This window comes from Liolophura sinensis, chromosome 9 (genome assembly GCF_032854445.1).
Source record: "Liolophura sinensis isolate JHLJ2023 chromosome 9, CUHK_Ljap_v2, whole genome shotgun sequence".
NCBI lineage: Eukaryota > Metazoa > Mollusca > Polyplacophora > Chitonida > Chitonidae > Liolophura > Liolophura sinensis.
This window is the reverse complement of record NC_088303.1, coordinates 36,417,566-36,436,863: the sequence shown is the minus strand read 5'-3', so window position 1 is coordinate 36,436,863 and position 19,298 is coordinate 36,417,566. Positions and strand designations below refer to the sequence as shown.

The window sequence follows — 19,298 nt, the reverse complement described above, 5'->3', positions numbered from 1 at the left end:
GGAAGCAATGTGAGCAATTAACTGGCTTTGGGTCTTCAACCGCATATGGATTTGTATAGGGACATTTGGTGCAGATTTTGTGCCCAGACACTGACTCGCCACATCAGGTTTTTATTGTGTCATTGGAAATATTTAAACCACTAGATGCTGTCACTACGGATGCTTTATGTCTCCATAGAAAGCTTCCTGTGGTATCTAGACGGTGGGTAAAAACGTGAGCAGTACTTACCAGAGTGAGATAACCTGCTCGACATAGGTCCAAATAACTGATATGGATCTGCAACATAATATAGAAAAGGTATTCAATAATTCTCAATATTTGAAATTAACATAATCCTTACTGTACAGTCACAAAGTGTGACATGACAGGAACAAATCATGCGTATGAATCGTGTGAATTTTGGATATGCGTACGGACAATATCTCGAGCGTGGTTTATGTTGGAGATGGCTGACGTATAAAATCTCAGATTTAGGGAATATGGATGAGTTTTTCAGCTTATACAGAATAAAGTCGCCACATGACAGCAGTTGGTTGGACGGTCACGTCAGTTGAAAAAGTAGAAGGGATTAGGGTCTGGTAGTGTTTCTAAAAGGAGTTGTGTAGTGAAGCCTATGAAAATCTGACTGCACTGTTAATTTCGTTTAATCACCATCACCCTATCCCCTAATACTGTTTCTCGAGACGCTCCGTGGCTAAAGGCGATGCTCTATTATCTGTGCGAGTCAGGGACGGACCATCATTTCTCATAGGTCATAGCTTTTACGCGTTTTTTCGCATCACTGCATACAATGATGCTTGTCATTATTAGAAACAGTGGTTAAACGAGAGGATTTGACGCTGGCCGTAATTGTTGCCCTATTACTCGGAAATAAGGCAGGCGCTGAGCTATCGCTTGTTACGATGAACAGCGAGCTGGGCTAGTGCTGCAGGCCCTTGGCTTGTTTCTTCTTTATCGGTAACTCACAAAGCATGAGTTGAGGCAGAATTGATATTGTGTGGTAATAAGAGATTTGATAAGCCACTATCGCTGTCAGCAACGGAACGTTATAATAAAAATTGTCAAGTTATTGTCAGAAATAGCATTAGTTAAAATATTCCACCATAATATTGAGACATATTGTGCGATGTCTACACACAAACCCCTACATCATCGGGGTTTGTGTGATTTATGTTTGTCAACGTTTATACCAGACACCACGACAGGTCAGAATGATTAAGAAATCGTCCTCATGCACTATTTTACCACCCTTTCTTTCTATGAATATAGTTTTAAAAGTAGACTAATGCAATTTACATGTGTCTATGTATTTTCAAATGAATTATTTAAGGCAAAACCCAGAGATCTGCACTGATAAAGTTGTACTTGTAAAGGAATAAAGTATAACAGGCTTCTCTCTCTCTCTCTCTCTCTCTCTCTCTCTCTCTCTCTCTCTCTCTCTCTCTCTCTCTACCTCTCTCTCTCTCTACCTCTACCCCTCTCTCTCTCTACCTCTACCTCTCTCTCTCTCTACCTATCTATTTCAAGAAATAGAGAAAGATCCCCTGGTGAGGAGAATTTACATAGGAAAAAAAAATCCCTTGAAAATAACATGCAGTTGGAATATACCAGACTGTAGAAAGTTGACAAGGCGTTTTATTATTTTTTTTCTTATATATAGATATATGTATGTATACATATATATGGCTGGTGAGAATTATCGATGCCCCACACAACTTTCTGATGTACGCTATATGTGAAGGTAATAAGCTTGTGATCAGGAGGGTTGATAAGCAAAGAGTAAAGGGCTAGGTGTCACTGACCGACACAAAGCCTTGTCACATACACCTCCATGTTGCTGTCTAGTCTTTATTGCGTTATATTAATGTGAGATAGAGGTATGATAATAATGGAAATCCTTGATCACGCTGTAGACATTGATTATAACGATGCGGCCGTGAACAGAGATCCGAAGACAAAGGTAAGCCTCCTGATTGTCGATATAGATTAATTACCCCACGGCCTAGGGACCAATATTAGCTGCTTCTTCTATATCATTGTCTTCCAGCGACAATACTTGATGTAATGGATTTTCACCCCGAGGCCACTCGTTTTGATGTTGAGTGGAAATTGTAGGGGATTAAAGGTCAAATAGTTGTCTCAATTCAGTTTACCAAGCGAGAGTAGAGACAGATGAAAACCACCAGAGCATGAAGATTTGAAGGAGAGAGCCCTTAGGCAGCGTTAGCGTCAAAGCCACGTTTTCCACCACCAAGGCAAAGATTTCAAGGCCTTATGATACCATGAATCAAATTCAAGTTACAAAACAAAAGATCATCACTTTCTCGCACATTTGTCATATACCTTTATCCCTCGTTCATCTAGCATTTCTTTAAATACTTTTAAAAATTGTATTTTCACCTGAAATGCTTTCATAGTTAGGTTCAGAGTGTTTTCAATGACACTAACAGGCTCAGCAAGAAAAAAAGATGTTTCAAAACAATTAAACGTTTTTCCGTGTGGAAAATATATATATCTCTCCTCCTGCATATACTATCGTTCTACAAAAAAAACTCACAGGCGGTTTCATCGGTTTACATGCATATGCTGAAATCAGCAGCCTACTGTCTATAAAAAGAAACCATAGATTCTTTACCGGAAGTTGTCTAGAAACAGAAGGATGTAACTTCACAGCGAATCAATACGCTGTAATATGACCTGTCCATTTTAGAGGACGCCATGTGGCGACTGGCAAACTATGCTATTCGGATACTTCCAACCCAAGTCCGTCTAAATTAAGGTAAATGGCTTTAAGTTTTTATGAAAACATTGGTATTCCGGCCGGCAAAGTTCCCTCATAAAACTTAACGTGCGTCTTGCCATTTAGCAATATCAGCATCATCATCGTTTATATGTTAGGGTGTACAGAGAGACACAAGTGTCATTTGTATGGGCAGCATTCGGGGGTGATATCCTCGCTAACATGGACAGTCCCTTATTGCTGGTTTAACAACGAGAACGGAACTTTCGACACAGGCTAATGTAAAACCGACGGGGCGTAATGAAACGATTTCTGAATATCACCAGAGAAAGCGGGATGCTTAAAAGCCGTGTTTCAAATTGTCCAAATAGAATTTCTTGTTTGAGATTGTCATTAACTCCCTGCTTCGCCACACATCAAAGGTCCGAGCTTTTACGAGGAATTCCGCCTGGAGTACGTCTTGCCAGATCGGACGTCAAATCGTTCCGCAAATTGAAGACCGGTTAATGTACTTCACAACCTGGTTAGTCGATCAGAGATCTAGCTTTTACATTTTACCCTACATCCCTCAAACTGCCTTCTATATACGTAACGCTTCATGTCCTAATACGAACAAGCCCCACGATGAACGGCACTCTCACTTCCCCTGCCTGAAGATTGGCCCTATTCGTACTTATATCTGTCCTGTCCAACACAACATTAGCACGGCACGACCATTTCCTTTCTATGAAACCAACCATTATTTACTTACGCCCCGCCCCATCCGCCCTCTGAAAAAAGTGAACGTGTTTGACAGAATAAACGGCGACGTTCACTACTCGATAAAATCAATTATTCACCCTCCGCCAACACCCACTGACGTGACACGTATGACGACCCATACCCCAAATTCAAGATTGTGTATATTTTGTCAGCAATAATGTCTTTGCTTTCACTCAGTAGTATTATAATTCAAACTGTCTTATTACTGATGTTTTAGACAATTGATTGATACATACATATAAACAGGAGTGTATCAAGTTTATAACTGAAGAAGCATGAGAAAAATAAGCATAAGTCTAATCTCGGTATACTTGGAAGAATGTAATCAATTACTTATTCAGTATCATTACTTAATTATGTAATTACGTAAATGATCAAAATGTATTTGGTACATCCATGAATATATCTTTCACCTAAGTTATCACATGATTTCAGCTGATGAATGTGCCGTCAAATCATGAGATAAAACCATCTATGCTCTTTCAACATATTAACAAGTATGCTTCCCTGCCTTGCTATTAACCCTGCAATTTCTGTATGTATAGTTTGAGCTTGATGGTAATAACCAGTATACGGCAATCATGGGGACGTTTGTGACATCTTACATACTGGGTTAACCAATTGTCTTCAAACAAAATGGTGTGAAAGTCACATGTGTGAGATGTTGTCTTTTACTTGCCGAAGGTCGGTGAGTTGTATCGTGCATTCCGTTTCCTCAAACCATAAAACTGGCCGACATCGTCCTAGTGAATAATTCTTGAATAAGGCGGTAAACAATATTCAAATAAATAAATATTAACAATATCATACATTGTCCTTCAACTTGATACAGTTGTCCTTCAATGCTAATTTCATTTTAAATTCAGATATATCAAATGGTTAGTGGACAGGGTATTTTACATGTCAGTTCGTTATAGTGATTTGTCGTTATTACAACGGCCCCATATAACAGGCTGAACTTCTTATGTGAAGTTACCTGCCTGTGTATGTTATGGTAACTTTTTTTTTCATTAACAAGAATATATGATCTGTGCATAGATCATGTTTTGAAATGTATATAATATCACCACATTATTTTACTAGATACGAAACCGTGAACTAAGCGATCGTAGGTTATCACGCTTGAACACATGCCTATAACAGGCAATTGTATCAGTGTTCTAAATGGAGATTTTTAAAAAAAATCATAATTTTGCAATTAAATTTTAGCAACGTTATACAACAGAGATTTTGGGTCACACACATTTTAACCTGGATAGAGAAATACCTGCAAATAATTATAAAGTTTATAGAAAAAAAGGAAACAAATATGCATACAAATATTTTGGCTCCAACCTGACTACAAGAAACTTACATTCTGAAACAATAACAAATGAGACTGGAAAAAGTTAAAAAAAAAAAAACAAAAAAACAAAAACAAACGCATGAAGTTCCTCGTAAATCTAGCTTCACGTGTGCTGTGGGCGGCAAATTCATTGTTCTCAATAAATATACGTACTTTACTCACTGTTTCTAACTATGCAGCAAATTGGCTAGAAGATGATCCTACTATTGTGGCGAAAGGACCTGTGCTGACATTTTTATAATTGTACTTTATCATAGCTGTCTCTGGGTACAGTATATCCAAATATATTTTACTCTTTGTGTCATTTCGGTTTAAGAATGTTGCTTTGACATGCTCGTGACTTGACGGCTGCCGACCCAGGGATAATGCTGCTGGAGGCTTGTGAGTGACTGTGCATTATAGAATTGTTCCAGGTTTGCGTGTCACCGCTCCAAAAGCCATCAACGGAAGGAGAGGGGGTCGAAATCAATCAACGGAGACGATTCAGGCGGGTTATCAAATAAACAAGCCTCTTCTGTTGTAAGTTCTCTGCTTATTATCTAGCGCCAAAGCTCAAGTCAAGTGCCGACTCGGCTTTGGATTACATGTCAACTTTCGCGTGCTCCCGACCATAGAAATGCAGCCAGACCTGTAATTTGTGCGAATTCACTGGCGGAAAATGAGAAATTTAATATTGGTTGGAAGAATCATGAGACGAGCTCGTCCGTAAACTCTGTATATTGATAATAACATATGTCGGACCCAACTCTCCTTAAACGAATTTTCAAACTTCACCTTGTGTCCCGGAATAGCATCGGAAACAAGCAGAGCAATATTAGTCCCCTTCAAAGAGACGGACAAACTGATTTGAGGCCTTTTCGGAAGCTGGCTTTCCTGTAATTTGGCGTTTGTATATCCGCCCTTAAGCGATGCAGTGTTGACTTAATTTCGTTGGAACCTCATTAAGGTCTCTGGCAACATTGGCAGACGACTCGCAATACAAGCCGGAGTCCAATGCCGTCTTTACTCTGTTAGTCAGTCTGCCAACAACACTGCCAGGAAGGCACCAGAATCAATGTCTTGAATGAAACGATGTTAAATTTCAGTGGCAAAGATAAGATTTTTGCTCTTGGCCTTCTTCTTGAGAGACTGGGTGTAAAAGACAGAAGACATGAGGAACTCCTTGGAGCGTTCGGGGCCAATTCACCCCTCCCAACTAAACTCCACGCTCATTTGCTTCCAGCTAACGACAACAATCATCTAATTTTTTCCTCGACTTGATTGCAGCGATAGTTGTCAGCTCTTCTACTAGACCTCTCATTTTACCCCCTGAATCGTATCAGCGATCATTCTTAAAACAAATTAGGTGCCAAGCTGCACTTAGTGAGGTAGGGCTGACGCACTCAACCCTATCTGCCAGCACGACATGATGAAATGGATGTCAGACGTTAGTGACCCGACCAGCTGCAAACGTAATAGGCAGTCAGATACATACAAGTATACCTGTCCCTGAGCAAGTCTGAACTTGGTTTTCAAACATCTATGTACATACGTTATTAACATTTCGTTTAGGCCTGTACAAAAATAAATACTTCGCTTTGAGCCAAAAGAAACAAAAACAATGGAAAATCAAATGCCATCCGCTTAATTTTAGTGGATAACTTTCAGAGAATCCAACGAAAAAGAATTGCTTGCGTGAACGATGAGATAAAATATTATTTCATATCGGTAATATCACTTGAACCACCGTAAACGCGAGGTTTTTCAACTTTACCATCGTCTGCTCAAGTGTGTTCAGCGTCGTCGTCGACACACACCAGACACCACTTATGGTTTCTCGACCATGGTTACACGTAAATGCAGCAAGCAATCTTTCCTTCGAGCACTTCGTACGAAACCGCCTGAGCCATAACATGCACAATTTCCAGCAAACGCTGAATGTTCGTTTTCTTACCCTGGGGCCTCCACTGCGCATGCGCACTTTCCAGGTTTGAAGATTTCGGTACCATGGCCATAGATGAAGGCCCATAACCTAAAATAGAGACAAACGATATCTGGTGATAAATATGATCTGTCAAGTTATCGAGTATAACGTGCGGAAATTTTCACTAAGCTGCAGGCAGCAGGCTGAATTGTAGTGTATTTTCCACTGACCAATCAAAATGTGCTTACTTCATTGCTTACAGTCTCTGGCATGTCGATTTCAGGTTAATTTACTGCATATGGTGTAAAGGAAATGTCAGAGGAAATTCAGCGAGGGTCTGGAGCGATATAATTAAGGCGATTTAACGATTTTGTTTGCATGGCGGATCACCAAACAGGCGTCTTTGTATTGCCATGCTCGAGTTGCCCTTGGAAATGGATGTATTTTAGAGATAAGAGGATTTGTGGCAACTCTCATCAATTGCAAAAATAAAACTGCAATTAGTTAGGGAATTTTTAGCGGTGAAGGGAGAGGGAGAGAGAGGGGTGATTTCACATGGTCTATCCAGCGTCAACCTTAGTCACACACATTCTTTCTCTTCTCCAAACCTGTCTCCATCTACTTCTGCTAGAAGTATCTTTTGACACATAGTGATTATTTTGAAACTTTGACTCTGTCATTATCATAAAGCGAGGGGAAAATTATTGGATCTTTTCACATTGATGGATGGGTTTTACTTCGTGCTAAGGTTCTGTTTAAAACAAAGAGCCCCATTATAGTATCGTGTGATTAACTTCTGCAGCACGTGTCAGTAGAGTGCTAACAGGAAATGGCTCAGGCGCATTTTAGCATTATCCACAGCCACAGTTTGAACTAATAGCAAAGCCATTAAAATTTGTACGAAGGGCATTATTTCTGTTCACTGATGCATCCAGTCAATAGTTAAGAGGTAACTGGGCCTTCTAGATCCTATATAATTCTTGTGTCACTGCTAGTCGGCGCACTCTTCAAATGATACGACTGTGTTTTGCCCTTCGTTATTATTTGATTTATTTATTTATTTGATTGGTGTTTTACGCCGTACACAAGAATATTTCACTTATACGACGGCGGCCAGCATTATGGTGGGAGAAAACCGGGCAGAGCTCGGGGGAAACCCACGACCATGCCCAGGTTGCTGCAGACCCGTTATTATTTAAGCCACAATGGATCCACAGCATGACTCTCCAGAACCTAACTGTATATCAAAGACGTGTGGATCTGTGTCAGTGAAGTCTGTACATTTGTAAGCAAATAATCCCCCCACAACATGCCTGCTAGAGCGCATGTCTGACCTTTTGCTCAGGTTTGTTTATCACCCTATTGCCATTACCCGCAACCACCTCAAGCTATTCAGGCATTATAATACTACTTTGAAAGTTTATGCTTTCTGAAATGACTTATATTTGATGTTACATGAAATATTGTGGCACTACTAAAACTTTGAAGCAGCATTGGTAACTGCCTTCTGGCTTGTTGTCTATTTATTTGACAGGCATACTTCACAATATGCACTATAAATAAAGAATCGTCGTGAGGCACATCTGGCGATATTTCCCTTTCATTCACAGAATAAAATTAATGGCCGTACATTATTTTCACCAGGTGTAGAAATACCTTTGGGCAACAATTAGAAATATCACTGACTACAAAGTAAATCTAGATTCGTTTGGTTCACGCGTATGATGAACAAGGAAATAAGGCTTTATTCACAAACCTGGAGTTGAAATATTAAGACAATATTTTCATACAATATCTTATCAAATTGTCTTATTTTATATAAATTAAATAAACAATGTGATGATTAACAGAAACTGAATAACGTATCAATTGTTCTTGTAATCACTGATTAACATGGAATATAGAAATCGACTCTGTGAAAGAAAATTTTGCCTGTAACTAATTTTAATATGACGCCAGTTAAATGAAGGCTTATCGTTTTCAGAAAACAATGAAATTATACAGTACAAAAAAACGTGTGGCAAAGGCGGATTTTGTTTTACAAACTACTGCAGATGTGTGATCGATGATTACGTTGTGTGCAAGGTAAGCGCATTTGAAATAAGACCAACAATTTTCTCATATAAGATTTGTGAAAAAATGGAATTTGTGAAGACTAGCAATCACAATCGTATTAACACCTAACGACTTATCCACCTCTGAAGAATGAAATGTCGTTCAGGAATTTTGCGCGCCATATTGATTGCATGCATTTGTTATATTTGAACACAACACATGCTGTAGATATTATATTCCCATACACTCGCGAAGGATTGTGCTGTATTTTATCAACAAAATAAATATTCTATAGGCTTCGAATAAATATGTTTCAAAAAGGTGTTCAAGTGTATACGGCATATACAAAGTCACGCTACTGGCACCTGTCAAGATGTAGTTAATTGACTTAATATGAACATGGCGTACTTTACCATCGAGACACGAAGGTGTATACAACCGTTAATGCATACACAACGGCGTCATATGTACAACGTCACCGTGAGCAAAACTCACGGATGTTCACTTACCTTGGCTTGGCGATGGTGTCTGCGAGTTCCATGGGGACTTGGAAAAGGTCGGATCTGAATAGAAGTCGAAAAAGGATAGTGAGCTTGTGCTAGAAAAATGACCACATTATTCCGAACGAGTAAGCCAGAAGTAAGTGGCATTAGTTTCTTAAAAAATAGCACACACACACACAGCCTTTGATTTGAAAATGATTGATTTGATTTAATAATTAGAATACGGCGCTGCAAAAACAATAAAACATTCTCTCAATCAATCTGTAAACAAATCATACCGAAAAAAATTTATAAAAATACTTGATTGATAGTCAACTTTATCCTGTTGATTATTTCGGAGAGGTTAAATAATTCCATGGAAAAACCAGAACATGGGTTGTGATTTACCTGCTAAATTACCTGCCAGAACAAAGCTAGAGAGTCCACTGAATGAACAGGGTCGGAAATAGCTTTGCTGTTTAATGGTATGCATAGAGACCTTTAGTTTGCGGCGCTCAACCGGTTTAAACAGGTGTTCAAATGAAAACGGTTATCCTTAACGTTGTCAAGGCTTTGTCTGATTAATAAATACTGTGTGGATACCACTGAGCCTCTGTGAAAGATATACTGCACGTTAGCACTCAACCAATATTCCCTTTACAGATTGTTTTGTGGTTTAAAGATCTGACCCACTATTTGAAAAACCAAAAACTTGTGCCCAATAAAATTCAAAAATGCAACATCATCATCGTTGTAAGGTATCCATGTAAAAAACATCTGGGCAGTGTTCACTGTCTGTACAATATCCTCTTTCTGCACCGCTCGTATTATCAAAAGCGGCTAGAATTTTTTCTGGAAGATCCAAAGTGTTCATTCGCATCTGTTGTTCGTTTAGCCGTTTGTAAGTTGTCGGGCTTCCGAAGATCCTGGCCAGAAGGCATGGTGCATGCTATACCCAATGATAGATGACAGGAGAAAATAACCGTGTACTATCTCCTCAGTGATTGTCAACCAGTTAGATTCAGTCTCTGTTCCATTTTTGTCGGACTGGGTGTATAAATGATTGCTGCTGGTTTTCCAAGCTCCGCTTTGGCTGTGTGGGATGGATGTGCCAGTTTGTGCGGAGTTTCTGATTGACAGTTCCTATGTGGAGCCCCGCAGACGTCACGCAATAGCTAACGGACGTTGTCGGAAACAGTTCCCTGACGTCTCTTTCCGCACTCCGACCGGTACCCGGTTTTCCGAGTTTCCCTGTACAGCTCGCGCGCGCAACGGGGCTCCCTTATATACCCGGACCGACACAATGCCGGCAAATTTGGAAGTGCCGTCCAATCAATTGAATCTGAACGCTCGTTTAGTTAAAGCTGACGAGAGGAGTCTAAACACTCTTCCTCGAGCAGCCTTTGTGTAACGATCAGCTAAGAGCCAATCACACCACGCCAGCTAAACCCATCAAAAATCCCCAAGCAAATCATAAACTATCAGTGTTTCATTTAGAACGCATTTAAATACCCATGAAATTGTCTGATGCTTTATAAGAAAAAGTCAGGTGGTCATGCCTGGTCTTAACATTACTAACAGTGACAGTAATGTCAGTCAAATGTGTTTCATGCACAACTCTGGCGCGATCGTGTGCTACATGGGCACCTTTGCACAAATATGACACGTCATCAGCAAATGTCAGGTTTGATTTCAAACGGAAATGCAAGATTCTAAAACGTCTGAACACATGTGCAGTTTCTAAATATAGAAAATCTGTAGATGCTCTGTTGAGAATAAACTGCACTAAATATAGATAAATATCTTTAAACAAGATTTATTAAGGACAGTACGGTTTGATCATCACTACACTATGGGCATATATTTATTTAAATTTACAGCCCGGTACAATATGGCTTCAGCATGTACAAAAGTGTGTCCTTGTCTCATCTGTTTGCTCCCTTGGGTAGGGTTTATTTATTTATTTATTTATTTATTTATTTATTTGTTTGTTTTTACCATTCTCAGGGAAATTTGACTTATGCGATTGTGGTCAGGTTTATTTGTTGAGAAATGTTATGAAGGACGCTTTCAACTTTAGTCATATCACATCAGCGTATCTTCCACATCCCAATGCTGACATACTGAAAGTGTTGCCTCACTAAGATAAAGACACGGTAAGCAGGACACCTCACTCATTCACAGTAAACTTACATCGGACAGAACACTAATTGATATATACCTTTTTTTCTGAGCGCATCATTTGATCATTTTATTAAAGCTATGATTACGCATCTATCAAATTAATACCTAAATGCAGCCTTAGGTAAGTTCATTGTTTTCTTTTCTCTGAAGAGAATCGCAATAAAAATGATCTACGCCCATTTATCTACGCTATTAAAGATAATAATTGGTGTATGAATCAGTGATTCATCTCTCTCTGGCACCTCAAGGCTTTCGGTGTCTCCATGGTTCTCATTTCAGTTCATTATAGTGAAAAAGTTTACTAGGTATCTGTTTTTGCTCGTTGGTTCTCTTCACTGCACACCTATCATACAAGGAAAGCATATTTGACAACGGCCCAAACAATTATCTAATAAGGTGCAAAATACTGAGATACAGTATGCTGAATGAATTTGAACCAATTGTGAATTTACAGAGTTAGGAAACTGTACAGGTGGAATGTATACAATTCTTTAAACTAGTGTTATTTTCTATGCTGATTCTATGCCGATCCTTACAGTATTATACTCGTCGTTTTCATCAGAAAAAATAGCTGACAGTTTTGCAGTCCTTGTCACTTCCAGAAACAGACACATGTAACATGTAGGCACATATACCAAGTATTTTAGTCCATTAAAATGTCCTTTGCGATTTATATATGATGTAAAAGTAACAATTAACAGTTCCTTAAGTGTATATGCTTAATGCAATTTCAGAGTTAAGTATAAATATATATATATGATCGTACAAATAAAACTAGGTACAGGTCAGAAAAATGAAAACATGCTATCTTGTGTTAATAATAAAAGTTGAATATCTCCACAATACATGGGAGGCAACTCGTACTGGTTTTCCTAATTCATTGAAAGGCGATGAATAGAATAATGTAATTCTCACCAGTTAATAGTGCACTACAAAACGACACTCGCACATCCGATGACCACAGGATCTTTGCAGTTTTTATGCAGATTTGTAAAAGTCATTATTTGTCAAATATACGACAAGCTAAATTGAAATTACTAGATTTATTCATATGATTGATGTTTTACGCCGTGCTTAAATATATTTCATATATTTCTATAAAAAAAAAATATCATATCATCGGGTACCTGACAAACCTCTGATGTTATGCTGTGGCCGTGGGGTCAGACTTCAATCATGACACGGTATAAACACCTTTATTTACTATTTATTAAATTATCTGTTACGTGTTCCTTTGGGAACAAGTGTATTAGTTTATTTTGGAAATGGGTCTCGCGATTATGGTCTTGGATTCTCACGATTCAAAGTCTACCAATGGTATACGAATGTCGTACCTGACAACATTATTTTTAACATTATCGACATGCTAAAGAGGGCCCGTGCATTGACCGCGGACCGGTCCAGCTTACTCGTCTTAAAGTAAAGAAAAGTAGGGAATATTTCAATTCGTGTAGATATTTGTTGAAAATACAGTGGTAAAAATGTTTTCATAACTAAGGAAGACGGATGCGACTACTCGCGTCCTGGAACAGTGTTTTTCAAGACACGCGGGTCGAGAACTTGAGAGTCGAGATTACCAAAAATCCTGCGGTTTTGCTTAATCTCGACCCGTAGGTTTATGACAGGACGGGCGAGGCGAGAACTTGAGAATGTGAAATTAGTGAAATCGCGAGATATTATTGCTAATCTCGAGCAGTTTGTTAAATACCGCGCAAGAATAACTACAAAAATCACGCGATTTTTGGTTCTCTGGACTCTCGTGTTGTCGACCTGCGGGTTTTGTGACGGGATGCACGAGTTGAAAACTCGAGAGTGTGAGATTAACGGAAACTACGAGGTTTTGTGGTTATCCTAGCTTGATTTTTGACAAACTGCGCGAGATTAGCAATAATATCACGCAGTCTATCTAATCTCGCATTCTCGAGTTCCCCACTTGGATGTCACGTTATAAAACCCGCGGGTCGAGATTAAGCAAATCCGCGCGATTTTTTGCGCACGATTTTTGTTAATCTCGTCACTCGAGTTCTCGACCTGTCTGTATTAAAAAATGCGGCTCCAGAATGCGAGTGGCCGCGTCCGTCTTCCATACATAACTCCATGGAATTTCTTGTTATTGCTTGAAAATAGCATGAAGTTTGAAACTGCAGTTGGAATATAAAAGAATGTAGAAAGTTGAGAAGGCGTTATATTATTTTTTCCTATGTAAATTCTCCTCACCAGGGGATATATATATATATATATATATATATATATATATATATATATATATATATATATATATATATATATATATATATATATATATATATATATATTAGTAAAATAAATAAATGCTGCGAGAAATGGAGTTCTACAATGAAACAAGATTTACAAGACAGAGTATTGGGCGACAAGAAAAATATAGACAACAGTCTGAATATTTCTGCACAGTATTTAAGATAATGTGAGTGCAAACTGGAATGTGTGGGGGCTTCTTTTATACCTGAAGGTAGTGAATTCCACGATAAAATGCCTGAAAAGGTGCAAATGTTTCTGAGATAATTAGTTCTCGGTTTTGGGAAGTGATAGTTATGTCTTGAATTTCGCAGATTAAAACTGGACATTTTAAGGTTGGGAATAAGTTGCTTTAGATAGCTGAGAGTAAGGTTGTTTAGTGTTTGGTAGACCATTGAGACAGTTCTGCAGTTTACTCCTGCATATAAAGGCATCCCTTTTAGACTTTGGAAGAGAGTGGTACTTGGAGCTGCGAAGTTATCTTGTAAGACCAGTCTTGCAGTAATTTTCTGTAACTTCAACATTTTTTTCACAATTGGATTTTGTACTCTTTTCCCCATACCGTGGAGCAGTAATCAAAGTAAGGCAAGATATAGGGTTTGACAAAAATCAGACTACAGTGAATGGTGAACAATTTCCGTCTTCTTCTGAGAATCCCCAGAAAAACTTTTTTGCGAACACTTTGTACACGATCCTTTCATGTTAGATTTTCATCAATGTGGATACCCAGAACCTTGGTAATTTACGCACAGCATGGTATATGTACAGCATGGTATATGTACAACATGGTATGTGTGCAGCATAGTATATGTACAGCATGGTATATGTGCAGCATGGTATATGTGCAGCATGGAATATGTTCAGCATGGTAAATGTACAGCATGGTATATGTGCAGAATGGTATATGTACAGCATGATATATGTATAGCATCCGTAACAGACACAGACCGTATGGAAGCTACAGCATCCGTGACAGACACAGACCACATTTTAAGTAGATCAACAGTAACAGATACAGTATCAATCACATCGCTTGTTTCAGTCTTTCGTTTGCAAAAAGTCGTACAAATAAAAAATTAAATAAACCAAAGTTTTATGCATTTAAATAAGCGGTGAGTTTCGTGTGTAATTCTGCTAATTGTTGACCAGTGACATCTAATAGATTGGAGCTATAACACCACTGCCTTTATTTCCTAATTCTGCTTCAGCGATGTTGTCAGGGGACGCGTGAGTTGCTATCTTTTAAGCGTACACATGGACAGTCGGAATGAAGCCCTGGCGGAGGTAAATAGGCAAGAGACCGGATTTCACTGGTAATACGTGTGACCATTTGCCAACTACTGTCATCACTGCTCTCTTATTTTATAATTGAGAGTTTTTGGATAAAAAAATATATTTTTGCAAACAGGTTTCATAATTGGTAGCAATCAAAGCGTGACAGATATTTGTATTCGACCTGGAAATTAAGCTCGAATGACTCGATGCCATGACTAAAATATCGAATGTCATCGTTGCAAGATTGTAATCTGCAGACTGTTTCTCCTTTAAATGATACGTCGAATGTCGAACTTATTGTTTTACAAAGATGTTGTTAATATGGATCCAGGAAAATAAGTTGTCCGTTAAGATAAATTGTGATAATGAACTTACCGGGTTTGGGGAAGCGGTACGGGTCCACAGGTTCGGACAGCGGCATTTGGAAAGGTTCGGGTTTAATTCCGGGATCCAGCCCTGATCTCATACCTTGCTGATAATAAGAACGATCCACTTCGTCTGAATGCGGGGGTATAATAGCTGCGAATGAGAACAAAAAAAACTACGTGGGTATTTTACATTACACCACATAGGCATACGATATTCAAAACTCTGAAACCTTTATGTACAATACATGCCTGAGTCCATGCCTAATTTTTGATGAGTCTGTGTTTAAAGTCTTTACTTGGAAATAACTTGTGCCCAGTTGTAAGATTTATACTAGACGTCCCCATCCCCAAATAAAAGTTATATTTCAACAGATTGTTTGTACAGTAACATTACTGATGGAATAATCCGTTGACCACGTGACATTTCCGATTCCAGATTTCGATGGTTCCATTGATGCAGTAAGGCAACTGAATTTTCCCAAATAGCCGAACTTTACCAGTTTTCCTAACCTGATCACAATTACATGCGTAAAAAAATCTTGATTACAACGCAAAATCTCCATTAAAGTGAAAAGAAAGAAAAGAATGATAGATAGGAAATATATTTACATTGTCTGAGGATATCTAGATGGTAGAAGAGGACTTCGGCATTCTGTGTGTTGACTAGCCGTGCTAGCTCTTCCCGAGACATACGGCACAACGCCCTGCCGTCAATGTGAAGGAACTTGCTGAGATCTACGTCTAGGAGTTGGAATTCGTGCGTTGCCCAATCTAACCACTGTTGAATGTGTTCCACTGTCCACACCTGCGGATCTGTAAAATCAAAATGACAATGCAAAAACTAAATAGGAATAAACCTTAATACATAACACACTCATTGTTATAAGTGCTACTGTAAGTAAGCGTATATGAAAGCACGACGGTACCAATACGCAGTAAGTAAAGCGATGGGCAATAAAAGCTCACAGGAAACTAGTGACGCTATTTTCCCGGTAGCAAAGACATAAACTTATGCCGCAAACTCAATTCTAGCTTGTATGTATATAGTCACGATGGAGATTTCGTACCCGGCGTCGAATTGTTGTCCAGACCTCGACTTCTTTAGGGGGAACAATCAGCTGGCACAACCACCGCCGACAACCTGCGCCCTGATCCCTGTGCTCGAAGCCTTTGACAGTTGTCCGAAAAATGTTTGCAAACAGTTTAATGTGTTAGATTTTGGATATCATCAACAATTGGCTGAAACCTTTTGTTTCGCTAACTGTTTCCACACGTGCTGGGGCTCCCCCTTGGGTCCCTTCACAGCTTCAGTGTCAGCCTCGACAGTGAGCGCGCGTGGCTTTCACACACAACCAAACTGTCCCCACCTTAAAGGATATTAGAGCCACATTTTGGGCTTGTTGCAAGGTTACGAATCAAGAAAGAAGACATCCGCTGTTCCTGTGAAAGTTTTAACTGCAGGTAAATGCCTATCATTTTGGAAAAACTACTATTAATTGCAGAACATCATTTGCATCGAACTGCTACACCAAGTTTCCATTAAGTATTCGAACAGATCAATACATAACCAATCATGCAGTTCATTTTCAGTGTTCAGTATCTGCAGTATTGAAAATCTCATTTAAAAAGTACCTATATACTTATTTTAAAACTATATGAGTCGCATTAAGATAATGTATATATAGTTGGTGACATGGGCGGGGATTATTCTGTACGCTTCGATTTCCTCCATTTTTGTTGCGGACCCCCTTTGAACATTTTTTCAACACGAGGTGGTATTACAAGAGGACAATGGTCAGTTCGGCTTGGGTCTGAGTCGTCATTGCCCGGCAATAGATAGCTCATTAGGAACCCATTCTTTAGGCATCTCTGAATCGATCCTCCATCCTTTAAGTCTTTGATGACTCGCGCGCCTTTTTGAAAAACCAGGAAATGACGCGCGATAGTTAGCCATTTATTTACCGGAAGTCGTTGTGCGACACTTGACTATGACGAATTCGCAGTACGGTCTGCTTTTCTTACGTCTATGCTTCAGGCATCTATGTGAAAGAAGTGTTAATTTATTAATCTAGTGGACAAACTGATACCTTTAAAATTATAATATAAAAGACTACAGCGTAGGGTAAAACCAGAGCAACAACAAATACGGCTTCACATCGAAAATTACCTCAGTTTAGATTTTCTTCTACTTGTTCACGTGAATGGTTAATAAGTAGAAATTCTTCAACCAACTATACCTGCTCACGAGGCCAAAGTTGTGCATGAATATATTCAATTCAACTTCCGCGTATTTATAAGTTGTATATATTATAACGACATTGTGCATAAGAGTACAAGTTACCTTGATGTCAACAAATATTGAACGGACAATGGTATACAGACATGGTGTTCCTGGGTGACAACAGGCGACGTGTTGATGGCTTTACAGCAAGGCGACTAAAACTAACCCTGTGTTAATGAGTCAGTGATAAACGGCCTGGGTGCAGGTGCGCGTCTGTCGTTAAGCGTATGTGATGGGGTTTGAGGCTATACCGTTAAGCTCAGGTCAGAGATCAACACTTTATAACGTCACCTCAGTTGACATTGGCGCTACGGTCAGTTTGTCACCACCTGTGCTGTGAAAGGCGTGTTTTTTTTTTTTATCTAACACTTACTACACGCAAAAAATTCTTTGTAGAGCAGTTTTTCACGTCCAGGATTCAGTGGTCTTTTGTGGCACACTTAACGTTTTCACCTTGTTCAGTGTGCGCAGACCATTGGACTCTATATTTAGGGATGTGAAAAAAGCTTAGATATAACGCTAGAGTGATGCCTCAGGGACACCTAGCATTTTTGTGTCACTAAAGATTGTAACTTACAACAGCTTTAAATGTTTCGGTCAGTCTCAGTCTCTGAAAATACATCGTACTATAACAGGTATTACTTTCCTTTGGCCGCGAACTCACTCTCGTACAATAAAGCTGGTCGCCACCTTTAAGTAATATATTATTGAGTCCGACGTAAAACGTCACTCAAATAAATAAATAAACTGTCCTGGGGTTGAAATTGGTTTTAGGCTTGCCACGCCACTAGTCAGGTCCAATCACTGACTGGAGAGCCAGATAAGGGACACATGCTTCATCACTTTTAAACTTGAAATACTTGAATCCTCACTCTGATTATCTACGTAAAAAAAATGTAAATACACCTTAATAGATTACTCTCACGCCTACACTGTGGACTAGGGACATGGAGGTAAGGACATGAAATAGATGTGGCGAAAAATTTATGCCTCTTATTTATCAAATATTCCAGAATATAACAATTATACTGGCTCTCAATTTATTTGCTTTCCGAACAAAGCAATTTGTTGTTTTCTCCCCAGTTGGCAATGATGCATGCGGTTCACAAAAGCGCAAATTCTCGATGCAAAAAGCTGACCTTGCTTTGAACTCATTGAGTGCTTTGCGAGTGTTAACAGGTAGGATGTTAAAAAGTTAAACAGATCTCAAAAATTTGACACACAAACCAAAGGACGAACTGGCCGACAGCTACGCAGGCAGATCGACTTACGGAGATGTTTAGCGCCGCTAAACATCATGGAGGATGCATGCTGTTTTTACATGGTGACTCTCACCGCCAGAGAAATGAGAAACACAGCGTGTAACGGTCTGGTTATAGACAGACCACACAGCAAGGAAAGCCCAAGACAATACACCAGATTCCAGCTTTATATGTAAAAATGTGTAAAGATTGACTAATCGGTCCCGGGTCTCGTAGTTTATCCCCATAAAGTCACAGGGGACGTGCCATAACACACGGATGAAGCTTTCTCAATGAAATTGTACGGCTTGCCCGCGTTCAGGTTGTGCATAAATATTCGGGGCTCTATATGTTTTACTACACTCTGTGCTTATATAACATTTTAAC

General features: G+C 39.1%; 1 protein-coding gene across 1 annotated transcript in view; it reads right to left on the bottom strand.

The window, feature by feature from the left end:
• LOC135475286 (transcriptional regulator Erg-like) overlaps window positions 1-19,298 on the bottom strand; it is a 37,310-nt gene that overhangs the window by 1,996 nt on the left and 16,016 nt on the right. The window contains exons 3-7 of the mRNA XM_064755125.1: window positions 15,999-16,202; window positions 15,397-15,540; window positions 9,316-9,369; window positions 6,782-6,859; window positions 230-277 (exon numbers count right to left, since the gene is read on the bottom strand). Of these exons, the coding sequence (XP_064611195.1) occupies window positions 230-277; window positions 6,782-6,859; window positions 9,316-9,369; window positions 15,397-15,540; window positions 15,999-16,202 (528 nt within the window). The remainder of the gene's footprint in view (window positions 1-229; window positions 278-6,781; window positions 6,860-9,315; window positions 9,370-15,396; window positions 15,541-15,998; window positions 16,203-19,298) is intronic.